The 14,017-nt window shown below is 40.9% G+C and overlaps 1 protein-coding gene across 1 annotated transcript in view; it reads left to right on the top strand.

Moving 5' to 3' along the window:
* Positions 1-11,949, top strand: part of RNF6 (ring finger protein 6) — a 33,968-nt gene extending 22,019 nt beyond the window's left edge. Inside the window, exons 6-7 of the mRNA XM_045044430.1 lie at positions 8,583-8,701; positions 11,871-11,949. Coding sequence (XP_044900365.1) covers positions 8,583-8,701; positions 11,871-11,934 — 183 coding nt within the window. The 3' untranslated portion in view covers positions 11,935-11,949. The remainder of the gene's footprint in view (positions 1-8,582; positions 8,702-11,870) is intronic.
* The last annotated feature ends 2,068 nt before the right edge of the window (positions 11,950-14,017 follow it).

The following is a 14,017-nucleotide window of genomic DNA, read 5'->3' as shown; positions in this document are numbered from 1 at the left end:
AACATAAAATCATAAAAGCACTTCAGGGGCCTTATATTTATTATTATTATTATTATTATTATTATTATTGTCATCATCATCATATGTTTAATCCACGTTTATTTGCCTCAGGTGTAATTTACAAAGCAATTCTTTGCAGAAATAAGCCATTTTTCTAGATAACGCCTTAACGAAGGCTTGAACCAAAGAAGAAAAGCTTCGCTGAGGTGGGCGGGAAACTTAAATTCTAGCCTCGCCATCTGTAGTAGAATATCCTCACTTCTCCTACCACCCTCCTCCTCCCTTTATCCATTTTCTGCCTCCATTAATTTTGGCTTGCTCAGCATTCCTTTCTCCATTCTTCTGGGGGAATTACTCTTCCTCCATTCTATGTGGTTCTGGTAGGGCTCCCAATCATACGATCTCTTTCACTTTCTTCAGTAGGGTGCAAATGTGACCGAGTTAGCTCAATCGGCTTCCCTCCCCAGGTCACACGGTAAATGCGTGGCTGCCTTTACAAGAAACCACAAAACTGTTTTCCAGAATGGTCATACCGTTTACATTCCTCCCAGAAATGTATAAGCCAGAGGCAGCTGCATAATTTGCTGGACCCAGTACAAATTAAAAACGTGTGGTTCACTGTTCAAAAAGCAGGAAATACAAAGCTCTTTTCTTCTGCAATCTCTCTCTTGACTTGTCACAGTGGTTTTTATTTGCTATTCATGCTCTTAATTATTAACATAAAGTTTACTGCTATTTCAACCTTATATTATGCAGTGCCAACGGGGTTAAGATATATGTGGAAATTTCTCTTTGCATTGCAACGTTTGGACATTTCAAAAGCGTTTCTGGCTGGGAAGAGAATGCTCCCTCCTAGCTAGCCGATTTATACTCTTCCAGGATCCATCAACTGTAGACCGCCCCCTGGGCCAGGCCGCTGTCATGTGATTTGGGACCCATTTGAATCTAAACTTCCACAAAAACAAAAACAAAACGGAAAACCCTGTTAAGAGTCCAGCTGCACACCGTTCTGGCAACTACAGCCCGTCTGGGTGCTTTCACTTGGTTACACTCCAGTAAACATTTGTTCCAACCAAAGGTGGCAAACGCTGAGACCCACATCACCTCCAGTAAGTACCCGCTTGAGAAGAACACCCCAGTCCCACATCCCTGGCCCAGGAGCTCACCGCTGGAGAACATGTCATCCCAAATGACATGGTATCTGCCCAAGACTCACCACTGGAGATGACTTCGCTCCCTGTGGGAGAGATCCTTCACCCTGGATGCTAAGATCTCCACCCAAACAATGCCCACAGACCGCCTCTCCTAAGACACAAAGAGGACGCAAGGCGTTTCGCTTTTCTTCTTTTGATATTAGGGATTCTCTTACGTTTCTGGGCTCACTGTCCGCTTAGCCCGTGATCCTCGTATATTCCCTGCTCTCTGCTCAAATGCGCCTCCCTATATTCCTGTGCCTGAAGAGAAATCTGGTAGAAGTTACTAGTATCTGGGCCATTCTAAAAATTAATGGAGATTATTGTTTTCCCCGGGAGGCGACTGCTTCCTGTTAGTCAATGCTTCGACACCCCTGCCCCCACTGCCTTCTCCGACTCCCCACCTCCGGCTTCCTACCACAGTCTCCCACTTTGCATCTCAGACCATGACCACCAAACCACTATTTCCCCTTGGTTACACACAGAACCACTAGTTTTTATATATACTTCAATAATTTCATTCCATACCCTCCAACAATATAACTGCCAGACCCGCCACCTTGATCTGAGCATCTTTCTGACAAACTATACAATTTTCCCAGGATATTGTTTGAAAAACCCAAAATTTCAGACCTGTCTTTCTTGGCTAATGCCGTGTAAATGGGAAATGCAGTTATGGGCCAGCCTCTGGAGACTGGTATTCCACTTCTGTTCCTCCTCTCTACTCTTGTAATTTTTTCTATGCTGTTTAGGGCAACTTATGCCCTACTCTAAAAATCTCCACTATTATCACCCCAAACTTCCCTTAATATGATATTAAAAAAGCAGTAGTGTGTGTGTGTGTGTGTGTGTGTGCGTGTGTGTGTGTGTTTCCCCCTGTAAATTATGATATTTTGATCTTAAAAACCCTTTCCGACTGGGCAGAGAATGCCCTACTGGGCTAGGCAATTCTTAGAGATAGCAAGGAACACAGACTGAGCATGCCTCTGATATATACAAGCTGACCAATCCAGAGCTGTCTCCTCTATCTGGCCCATGCACGTCCAGCAGGCAATATTCCTCTGACTTAATCGTGCCAGGTACCAGGCAACTAGGGATCACCCCTCAAGTCTAAAGCCCACAGAAATTATTCCGTAGTCTATCCTACATTGTTCTCTTGTCCTGTCTTGACTTCTCCAAGGAAACACCAATAAGGGTCATGGCCTAGGTACGTGGCTCCTGGTCCCACCCCCACCAACATTACAAGCACACACGCCCCCTGCTCTCCCGCCCTTCGCTCCTGTTTTCTGCCTCTTGTCCACCCTGGTGTCCTTCCCATTTGGCCTTATGTGGCTCCCGTCTCTAGGACCTGTAAGCATAATTAACTCGGTTTTGTCCTGAGCCTCTCCTCTGGCTCCACTTACATCTGTACCTGACCGATGGTCTCATAAAAGAATACAAACCAGCAAGTTTTAGGTGCCCATACAAGAGCTTTTGGCTTGCATGTGGACTCCCTAAAATTACACAGTTTGGATTTCATAGCTCACATATCTATTCCGCTCTTCTGAAAACAGTTGAAACACTGCACAAAACGAGCTCAGCTGTTTCTGTTTCTCTTCTCCACACGTGCACTTTGTGGTAACTCTACCTTGGGCTTCCTGGTGAGTAAGGAAGAGTTGAGAGGAAGAGGAACTAGAGGTTGCCTGAGCTTTTTTGTTCCTTTTATGGCTTACGGCTTCATTCATAGCATAAATAGTTGGCTAACACAGTGGGTAACGCAAGCGAAAAAAGGAAATGGTTTCGTGTTTCTTGGATCGCCACCTTTCTTCATTCAAAGCAAGTTCTGGTTCAAATGCAAAGTGTGGCTAGCCCCTTGAGGAGGATTGCCGGAAGTAGCAAATAAAAATACGAGATGAACAATTAAATCTAGGTGTCAGACAAACAGCAAATCATTTCTTTAGTACAAGTACATCCCAAATATTGCACGGGACAGACTGCATTTTATCTGGCAACTCTATTATATTCTATGGCTGTCAGTGCTTGCCCGCCCCCCTTCCTCAGTCATAGATATAATTACTTTTTTAAAAACTGTGGTAAAATACATGTAATCATCAACCATTTCTAAGTGTACATTCAGTGGCACTAAGTGCACTTAAACCATTTGTGCAACCATCACCCACAGAACTCTTTTCATCTTGCAAAACTGAAACTCTATCCTTATTAAACACAAACTCTCGGGGCGCCTGGGTGGCGCAGTCGGTTAAGCGTCCGACTTCAGCCAGGTCACGATCTCTTGGTCCGGGAGTTCGAGCCCCGCGTCGGGCTCTGGGCTGATGGCTCAGAGCCTGGAGCCTGTTTCCGATTCTGTGTCTCCCTCTCTCTCTGCCCCTCCCCCGTTCATGCTCTGTCTCTCTCTGTCCCAAAAATAAATAAATGTTAAAAAAAAATTAAAAAAAAAAAACAACACAAACTCTCCATTTCCCCTCCCCCCAGCCCCCTTGGCAACCTCCATTCTACTTTCTGTCTCTATGAATTTTTTTTAACGTTCATTTATTTTTGAGAGAGAGGGAGACAGAGCATGAGCAGGGGAGGGACAGAGAGAGAGGGAGACACAGAATTGGAAGCAGGCTCCAGGCTCCAAGAGCCATCCACAAAGAGCCTGAGGTGGGGCTCGAACTCACAAACCGTGACCTGAGCTAAAGTCTGACACTTAACCAACTGAGCCACCCAGGCACCCCTCTGTCTCTGTGAATTTACCTGTATTATGTACTTCAAATGAGTGGGATCATACAGTATTTTTTTTACAGCATTTTAAAGTCCTTTTGCAACTGGCTATTTCACTTAGCATAATGTCTTCAAGGTTCATCTATGTTGTACTGTCCGAATAATATTCCATTGTATATACATGCCACATCTTGTTTATCCCTTCATCCACTGATGCTTGAGTTTCTTCCATATTTTAGCTATCGCAAACACTGCTGCTATGAACATGGGGCTGCAAAGTCTCTGCTTTCATTTGATTCTGGGTATAAGCTCAGAAATGGGATTGTTGGATCATATGATAATCCTATTTTTAATTTTCTGAGGAACAGCATGATTCTTTTTTATTTGCTTGGAGTCTTGCTGAACTCCCATGCATTGCGTCCATCAGAAGTCTGTGCTCATGGGACACTGGAAACACCAGGTGTGAAGGAAGCATCAAGGAACAAACAGGTGTATTACGAGTGTCTCCTCCGCTCACATGCATTTTCCCATGTTGCATTGGACTTACAGAACACTCGCTCGAAGGTACAATTATTATCAAGAACTTCAGGACAGTGACAGCGGAATGGAGCTCTTCAGGTGTGGAGCTCTTCTGAGCCTGGTGCCCGGGAAGCCAGCCTCGTATGAGAGTTCCAGTTGCCCTACGTTCTCCCCACCCCACTGCTGTCAGGCTCTTTGATTTTAGCCAGTGGTGTGGATGTGAAATGGTACCTCAGGGTAGTTTTGATTTGAGTTTCCATGATGATTAATGATGTTGACGATCTTTTTCCGTACTTGTCTCTTTATACATCTTCTTTAGTCCTATCTATCTATCTATCTATCTATAATTACCTATGTAATTGTATATAATCTCCACTGCCCCCATTGGTTTATCTTGTTATTATTGAGTTGTAAGAGTTCTCCATGTATTATGAATATCAGTCATTTGTGATCCATATCTATCTACGTAAGTGTATCTATGTAGTTATCTACACAATATATGTATAGATATACATACATACTATATATAGATATATACACATTATAGATGTTTTCCCCTCCAAGTGTTTAACTTGCCTTTTCATTTTCTTAATGGCAGGTTTTTTGTTTTTGTTTTTGTTTTTTTTTTTTTTTTTTTTTGAGCAGCAGGCAAAAGTTTATTAGAGCATAAGATTAGAGAGGAAGAATAGTAAGAAAACTCTTTTTACAGAGAGGGGACATTCAAAAGTGAGTGCCCCCTTAATGGCATCTTTGAAGGAGAATGTTTTTAGTTTTGATGAAGTCCAAATTATCAGTGTTTGTTTTTTGTCATTCATGCTTTTTGTGTCTTCCCTAAGAGTCTTTGCCTAATGCAAGATCACAGATTTCTTTCCTCCTCCTCCTCCTGTAATTCATCTTCCTTCCCTCACCCCCTCCTCTTTCTTTGTCTTCTTTAGCTGTTTAAATCTGTGATCCATTTTTGGCTTGTTTTTTGGTGTGGTGGAAGGTAAGAATCCAGATTAATTTGTTTTTGTTTGGTTTCGAATATGGATACTCACTTGTTCCAGCAGCATGTATTGAAAAGACTTATCCTCTCCACCGAGCTCTGTGGTGCGTGAACATCAGTTGAGTATGTGCATGTGGGGGTCTATTGCTAAGTTTCCTATTCTACTGCATTGTTCTATATAGCTATTCTTATGACATTCCACACTCTTTGACTATTTTAGCTCCTCTGTGTCTTCCTATAAATTTTATTATCTGCTTGTTAATTTCTAAGTAAAAGAATGCTGGGGAGTGATGTTCCTGGCTGGCTCAGTCAGAAGAGCATCTGACACTTGATCTCCGGGTTGTGAGTTCAAGCCTTACGCTGGGTGTAGAGATTACTTAAATAAAAATTTAAAAACAACCCCCGCCCCCCACAAAAAAAAAACCCTAAGAATGTTGGCATTTGGGTTGGGAATGCACCGAATCTATAGATCAATTTGGGGAGAAATGACATCTTAAATATTGAATCTTCCAAGCTATCAATATTGTACACATGTCCATTTGTTTAGGTTTTCTTTAACTTTGGCAATGATCTGTATTTTTTTTTAGTGTATTTTGTATATTTTGTTAAATTTATGCCTAAGTTTTTCAGGTTGTTTGAAGTTATTGTAAATGTTATTTTTGTACAAATTTTTATTGCCAGCTCTTCATTACTAGCATATAGAAATATAGTTGATTCCAGGGAGCCTGGGTGGCTCAGTCGGTTAAGTGTCCGGCTTCAGCTCAGGTCACGATCTCGCCATTCCCAAGTTTGAGCCCTGTGTTGGACTCTGTTTTGACAGCTCAGAGCCTGGAGCCTGCTTCAGATTCTGGGTCTTCCTCTCTCTCCACCCTTCCCTCACTCATGCTGTCTCTCAAAAAATAAACATTAAAAGAAAGAAATATAGTTGATTTTTGTATTTTGAACTTATATTCTCTGATTTTGCTAAACTCACTTATTCTAGTAGCTTTTTAAAAAGATTCTTGGGGCGCCTGGGTGGCTCAGTCTGTTGGGCGTCCGACTTCGGCTCAGGTCACGATCTCGCGGTGCGTGAGTTCAAGCCCGCGTCGGGCTCTGTGCTGACAGCTCAGAGCCTGGAGCCTGCTTCCGATTCTGTGTCTCCCTCTCTCTCTGCCCCTCCCCCGTTCATGCTCTGTCTCTCTCTGTCCCAAAAATAAATAAACGTTAAAAAAAATTAAAAAAAATAAAGAAATTAAAAAAAAAAAGATTCTTAATTGTATTCTGTGTACCAATGATGTCATACGTAAATAAAGTTTTTCTTTTTGATATCTATGCCTTTTTTTTCTTGCCTTTTAACACTATCTAGGATCCCCACTACATTTAGTTGTCTGAAAATATTTTATTTCTCCTCTATTTCTGAAGTATGTTTTCTCTGTATATAACATTCTGGATTGATAACATTTCCCTTTCAGCCCTTTAGAGATTCCCTGCCTTTGACTTCTGGTCCTACGTTGTTTCTGATGAGAAAAAAAATGTATGTTTGTGATATCTTCTTTCTTTTGCTTCTTTCAACACATTTTCTCTATCTTTGATTGCCAGCAGTTTGACTACAATGTACCTAGGTAGTTTTGTTTGAATTTATTTTGTTTGGAGTTCAGTGAAATTCTTGGATCTATGAACTTTAATAAAATTTTGGAAAAATTTTATTATATCTTTAAATATTTTTTATGCCTCATTCTAATTCTCTTCTTCTTCTGGGTCTCCCATTATATGTATGTCAGTCTGTTTGGTGTTTTCTCCCACAGGATTCTGGGTTTACCTTCTCTGGATGTGACCTAAAAGAATAAATCATGTAACATGTCCAAGGAAAATTAGGTTCAAATAAATAATAAAGTCGTCTTTAAAGAAATTACAAAAGATGGTCCCGTATATGAATGTGTGTGTGTGTGTGTGTGTGTGTGTGTGTGTGTGTGTGAGGGGAGATGATGGGGGCTTGCCTTACACCCCACGATAGTACGGTGGTTAGGACTATTAGCTCTGGAGACAGACATAGGGTTTCAAATTCTGGTTTTGCAACTGATTAACTGTGTGACCTTGAGCAAGTTACTTAGCCTCTTGGTGCCTCAGTTTCTTCATCTATAAAATGGGGATGATATTAGTACAGGCATATCTCAGAGGGAGATATTGTGGGTTCAGTTCCAGACCACTACAATAAAGCTAATTTTGCAAACAGAATAATATTGCAATGAGTCAAATGATTTTTTTGTTTGTTTGTTTCACGGTGCATTATGTCTAAAAAAATAATGTACATACCTTAATTAAAAATACCTTATTGCTGGGGCGCCTGGGTGGCGCAGTCGGTTAAGCGTCCGACTTCAGCCAGGTCACGATCTCGCGGTCCGGGAGTTCGAGCCCCGCGTCGGGCTCTGGGCTGATGATGGCTCAGAGCCTGGAGCCTGTTTCCGATTCTGTGTCTCCCTCTCTCTCTGCCCCTCCCCCGTTCATGCTCTGTCTCTCTCTGTCCCCAAAATAAATAAACGTTGAAAAAAAAAATTAAAAAAAAATACCTTATTGCTAAAAAATGGTAACCATCATCTTTCAGTAAGTTGTAATCACTGATCACAGATTATTATAACAAATATAATTAATGAAAAAGTTTGAAATATTGCAAGAATTACCGAAATGTGACATAGAGACAAAACATGCAAATGCTGCTGGAAAAAAATGATGCTGACATACTTACTTGATGCAGGATTGCCACAAACCTTCAATTTATAGATGTAATATCTACAAAGTGCAATAAAAGGAGGTATGCCTGTACCTACTTTATAGAGTTGTAAGCAGGAAAAAATGGTATTTTTTTTGTTTGAATTAGCATTTTTTTTTAAATTAGTGAGGCTAAGCATCTTTTAATGTATTTATAGGTCATATTTTCTCCCTGTGAATTGCCTGCTTGTATTGTTAGGCATTTGCATATATTCATTGAGCTTGTATTTATTGGGTTATAATATTTTTCTCATTACTTTAGATATATTATGAAGTTAAAATATTAAAATGTAATACTGCAAATATGTCCTACTGATATTACTTCTTTGTTGATTATATGTGTTACAAAATTCCTATTTCTGGATGAATTTTTTAAAACTTTGTTTATGCATTTTTTTCCCTAAAGAAATAAAATCTGACAGTATTTCTCTTTATAGCTGTTGGACTCGGGGCCTCCATTCCCAGCTGGCTATTGGCCAGAGGCCGCCCTCAGTCCCTTGCCACATGGCCTCCCCAACATGGCAACTTGTTTCATGAAAGCATGCAGGCTGAGAAGGTGAGAGAGTCGGCTAATAAGACAGAAGTCACATTATTATGTAACCTACTCATGGAAGCGACATCCCATCATCTTTGTCGCCTTCTATGGGTTAGAAGCAGACACTGGGTCCAGCCCACACTCAAGAGGAGGGGATTCCAAAAGGCCCCGGTTACCAGGAGGCAATAGTGCCTGGGGGCCATTTTTGAGTTTACCTGCCTTATCATCCTTGACTCCTCTTTTTCTTCGGACTGCACATCCGACCCATCAGCAAATCCTTTTGGCTCTGCCTTCCGCCTTCCGTATATTCAGAAACAACCCTTTCTCACTGCCTTCACTACTACCGTCCTGGTCCCAGCCATTGCTCTCTTTTCAGCTGGAGAACTTCAATAGCCTCCTAACACGGCTCCCTGCCCCTGACTTTGCCTCCATTGACTCTGTTTTCAAAACAAAAAATAGATTCCATTAAAATTAAAATCAGACCATGCTACTTCCTATCTGACTTGAAAAGGCCAAGGTTCTTATAATGGCTATCAACTTTCCATCTCTGGCTACCGCTCTGGCCTCATTTCCCATTATTCTCTCCTGTGCTCAGTCACATCAGCCACTCCTTGCTATTTCTGAAACAAGTGTACTCCCATTTTAGGGCTTTCTATTAAATGCTACCTCTGCCTGGAACGTCCGCCTTCCATTACCGCATGGCAACTTTTTCACCTTACTTAAGTCTTTACCCAGATGTCATCTTTGTAGTGTTGCCGTCCCTAAGCATCCTATTTGAAATTGCAAACTCCCATTCTCTATTCCCATTGCTTGCTTTGTTTTTCTCCATAATACATATCCCTACTAAAGTGCTTACTGTCTGTCACTCTGCACTAGAATGTAGCCTCCATGAGAACTGAGATTCTTGTCCGACTTACTACCTCCTTGAACATGGTAATGTCTTAATGCATATGTATTTAGTGAATGGATGTATTTACATATTTAATCCATCTGGAATTAATTTTTATGAATGGCTGGAGATAAGAATATACCTTAACCATTTCCCCTGAACAGGGCCAATTATTTAACACAATGCATTTAATAATATACCCAATACACCACCTCCTCCCCCCTACTTGAAAGAGAGGTCTAAATAGAGCGTAATGTTCCACAGAACATTATATATTTCTCCACCAGCTTTTTAAAAAATTTTTATGTTTATTTATTTTTGAGAGTGAGAGAGACAGCACAAGTGGGGGAGGGACAGAGAGAGAGGGAGGCACAGAATCCAAAGCAGGCTTCGGGCTTTGAGCTGTCAGCACAGAGCCCGATGCCGGGCTTGGACCCACAGACCCCGAGATCATGACCTGAGCCAAAGTCAGATGCTTCACCGACTGAGCCACCCAGTCGGGTGGCTTTAATACTGTAGCTTTATGGCATAGTTTACTGTAATTTACTTTAATACTGTAGCTTTATGGCATAGTTTAATGAAGCTTGGCCTCATGAACACTGGAGCTGGATAATGATTCTGTATTCTCAGAAAAGGAATCCGTAGATCTTCACTCTAGTTCTCTGACCTTTCATATGACCATATGAAAATCCTTTGGAGTTTTGGATTTTTCTCTTTCATACTAAATGAACAATGAATTAAAATGTTGGTGGTGATAATGATGATGATGATGATGATGATGAAGAAGAAGAACCCATGAATCCACCAGCCGTGACATCTTTTGGGTAAGAGAAGTAGTGAACAATGACAGATCAGATAAAATTAACAGCAGTAAACCATTTTTTACAGCCCTCACTTTCACTAGCATGATCTCCAGCTCTTCTCAAAGAAGCCTTCCGCTTCTTTCTATGAAACTCCTTGGAGTATCTCACATATGCTTGCAAACAAGTTTTCTCAGCTCCCACCCACTGTGTAAAGCTACAATGTCAGTAAGGATCTGACATTGTAGAGGTCATATCTGAGACCTGTCAACTTTGGAGCTGTCTCCAAGAAACAACTTTCTCTATGAGAGTACACTTTGACATTTGGAATATTTTCCGTGGTATTTGTAGACATTAAGTGAGCAGGGCTTGGTTCACTCGAATTGTCTCAATCATGTTACATCTTTAAACAGCCAAACCTCTGTACAAATAAGGAAAGAAACCGAGTCCTAGGTGGTTGCCCCAGCAAGATTACACTTTTCCCCACAGGAATGGGAACCACTGGTCTTTGCTACTCATTGTGCCCAAGTTCCCTGGCGTGATAGACGTAGTAACAGAAGGGAGCAATCAGAGTTTTCCAGAACTTTGCAGAGAACCAAGAAAGAATAAGACACCAATGTTATACTGCTATGACTGCTATGTCAGATGCTAGCACTACACTACCTTTTTGTTCTCATTTTAGACCCTGCTCACTTATATTGGGATTTGGAATTTCAAGTGAGCATACCCCTTAGAGACCCAACAAAATTTAAAAACAGGAAACACTGAGAGCAAGATTATCATCACAGGATACAAAACAATGCCAGAAACACTTCCAGCAATCATTCAGAAGGTCTTCAGACCTATGACTGACGTTAATCTGTAGCCAAACAAAAGTCCGAATCCTTCTGAATCTTAAAGGCAAACATGCCTAAAACAAATATACAAACTTAAACAATCATTTGGCAACAAAGCATTCTAAGAAGAATGCCAAACTGAAGGAGAGACCTCAAATGTTAATTACAAAATGCATCACTTTCCCAACAATGGAGAAGTTGTGTCATCAGATAACTCAGTCCAATGAACGTCTTTTTTTTAAGTTATTTATTTATTTTGAGAGAGAGAGAGAGAGAGAGAGAGAGAGCAAGCTGGGGAATGAGAGCCGGGGAAAGAGGCGCAGAAAGAGGCGCAGAGAGAGAGAATCCCAAGCAGGCTCTGCACTGTTGGTGTTGAGCCCGATGTGGGGCTTGAACTCATGAACCTTGAGATCATGACCTGAGCAGAGATCAAGAGTTGTGTGCTCAACCGACTGAGCCACCCCAGTGTCCCACCTTCATGTTATTTCTGAAGAGACCATCTGTTGGCTCGAGTTAACCTTCCTTTTGGGCATTACAGAGTCAGAATTCCCCATTCCAATGTGCCACTGATTATGTGAGAAAATATCTTTGGACTGGGGAGTCCAACTTTCCAAGTGCCTTGCTTATCCTCTATGTCTGACTTCTGGTTCTTTCTTGCTTTACAGAATCTTTGCAGGTAGTATGAGGAGATGCCAGAGGTGTGCTATTCCACTGCAACTGAATTCCTAGTCTTCTCTGTGCCTTTAAGAAGACTTCTATTTAACCACTAGAATAAAACATCCTGATTACACCCTATCTTCAGCCATGTGCCCAGACTAAAAGGCTTATCTGCCCCAATTCTCCCTCTCATCTTGCTCCATGGTGTCAGTAGGAATCTACAGAATGTCCCCTGCCTAGTCTTTGCTTATTAAAATCTTGGAAGGTCATCTTGGAAGGCTCTACTTTTTTCCAGGAAGCCATCTTTGATTACTCTAATTGAAACTGTTCTGCTTCACTTACAACTATTTCTCCCTCAGGGCTAGAGTGAGACCTTCAGAGGACTGTGGCTCTGTAAAGCTTTTGGTGTTCTTCCATTATTAAACATGTAAACAATTCTAATATATAAAATACATGTATAAAGGTCTAACCAGTTTTACCTGCCCCACCATAATTGCTAGACAGTTTTTGTTGTTGTTGTTGTTGTTGTTGTTGTTGTTGTTGTTGTTGTTGGCTTAAAACAATAACCCTTTTATTTGCTTACAATTCCACATATAATGGTTTGGGCAGGGCTTGGCTGGGCAGTTTTTCCTGACCATCCATACAACATTGGCTGGGATCATTCATTCTACAGCATTCAGCTCGTGGCTGCGCTGGGGTCGTATGTGCAACAAGGTTTCATGTCTGGCTCGTCAGCTTTCATCCATGTAGCCTCTCTTTTCACATAGCTAGTTTGGGCTTCCTTATGGCACAATGGTCTCTGGGTTGTCTTATGAGACAACTGGCTTTGAAGAGGGTGTGTTCGAAGTGATAAAGCCAGAAGTTGCAGGTGTCTGAAGGCCCAGCCTTGGAAGACACATAGCATGACTTCCACCTCATTCCATTGGTCAGAACAAGCCATAAGACCAGTCTAAATCAAAATGACTGGGAAGAGACTCTAGCTCTTGATGGGGTGGTCACAGGTCACATTAGGAAAAGGGATGGGCGATGTCATTGGGGCCATCTTTGGAAGCACGATTAATCACAGTTATGGCTTGATGGATCAGGTGGTGACAGCCGATCTTTCCACCATGAAGTTCCCATCACACTTTCATCTAATGGTTTCCTTCATTGATGACCTGTGCTTGAGTGAGATCATTCATTACATGTTGTAAAAAGCTGACATTCTAATTAATTTTAATATTTTCCACATTTTGTGTAAAACATTTTCTTTAATCAACTAGGGCTGCTGCTTTTGTACACAAAAACTAGGATAAATGTTTGATTCTTTTTTTTAGTTGCCTGCTTTCAGACAAAGGACTTGATACCTCAGTACCTGGAATAGTTACTAATGAATTGTTTTGTATGGCTGTGGACATTGTTTTTTGTTGTTGTTTTTAGCTGCTTACTGTTAGGATCACTGAGAGTTTACATTTTTCATATTTCATGTTACTTAATTAGCCATATTAAAACATTTTTTTAATGAACACAATATTATTTATTTTTTAAAAAAATTTTATTTATTTATTTTTTAATTTACATCCAAGTTAGCATATAGTACAGTAATGATTTCAGGGGCAGATTCCAGTGATTCAGCCCCTATGTATAACACCCAGTGCTCATTTCAACAAGTGTCTTCCTTAATGCCCCTTACCCATTTAGCCCATCTCCCCACGCACAACCCCTCCAGCAATCCTCAGTTTATTCTCTGTATTTAAGAGTCTCTTATGTTTTGCCCCTCTCCTTGTTTTTATATTCTTTTTGCTTCCCTTCCCTTATGTTCATCCGTTTTGCATCTTAGATTCTACATGAGTGACATCATACATTTGTCTTTCTCTAACAAATTTTGCTAATGGAAAATTACTCATTATTTTATGATGACTAATTTTATATTAGAGGATGTTAATTCATATCCTCTAGTTCCATCCACATAGTTGCAAATGGTAAGATTTCATTTTTTTTGATTGCCGAGTAATACTTCATTATATATATGCCACATCTTCTTTATCCATTCATCTGTCGATGGATATTTGGGCTCTTTCCATATTTTGGCTGTTGTCAATAGTGCTATCAACATTGGGGTGCATGTGACCCTATGAATCAGCACACCTGTATCCCTTGGATAAATACCTAGTGG

The sequence above is a fragment of the Felis catus genome, chromosome A1, assembly GCF_018350175.1.
Source record: "Felis catus isolate Fca126 chromosome A1, F.catus_Fca126_mat1.0, whole genome shotgun sequence".
In the NCBI taxonomy this organism is placed as follows: Eukaryota; Metazoa; Chordata; class Mammalia; order Carnivora; family Felidae; genus Felis; species Felis catus.
This window is presented reverse-complemented; position numbering and strand designations above follow the sequence as displayed.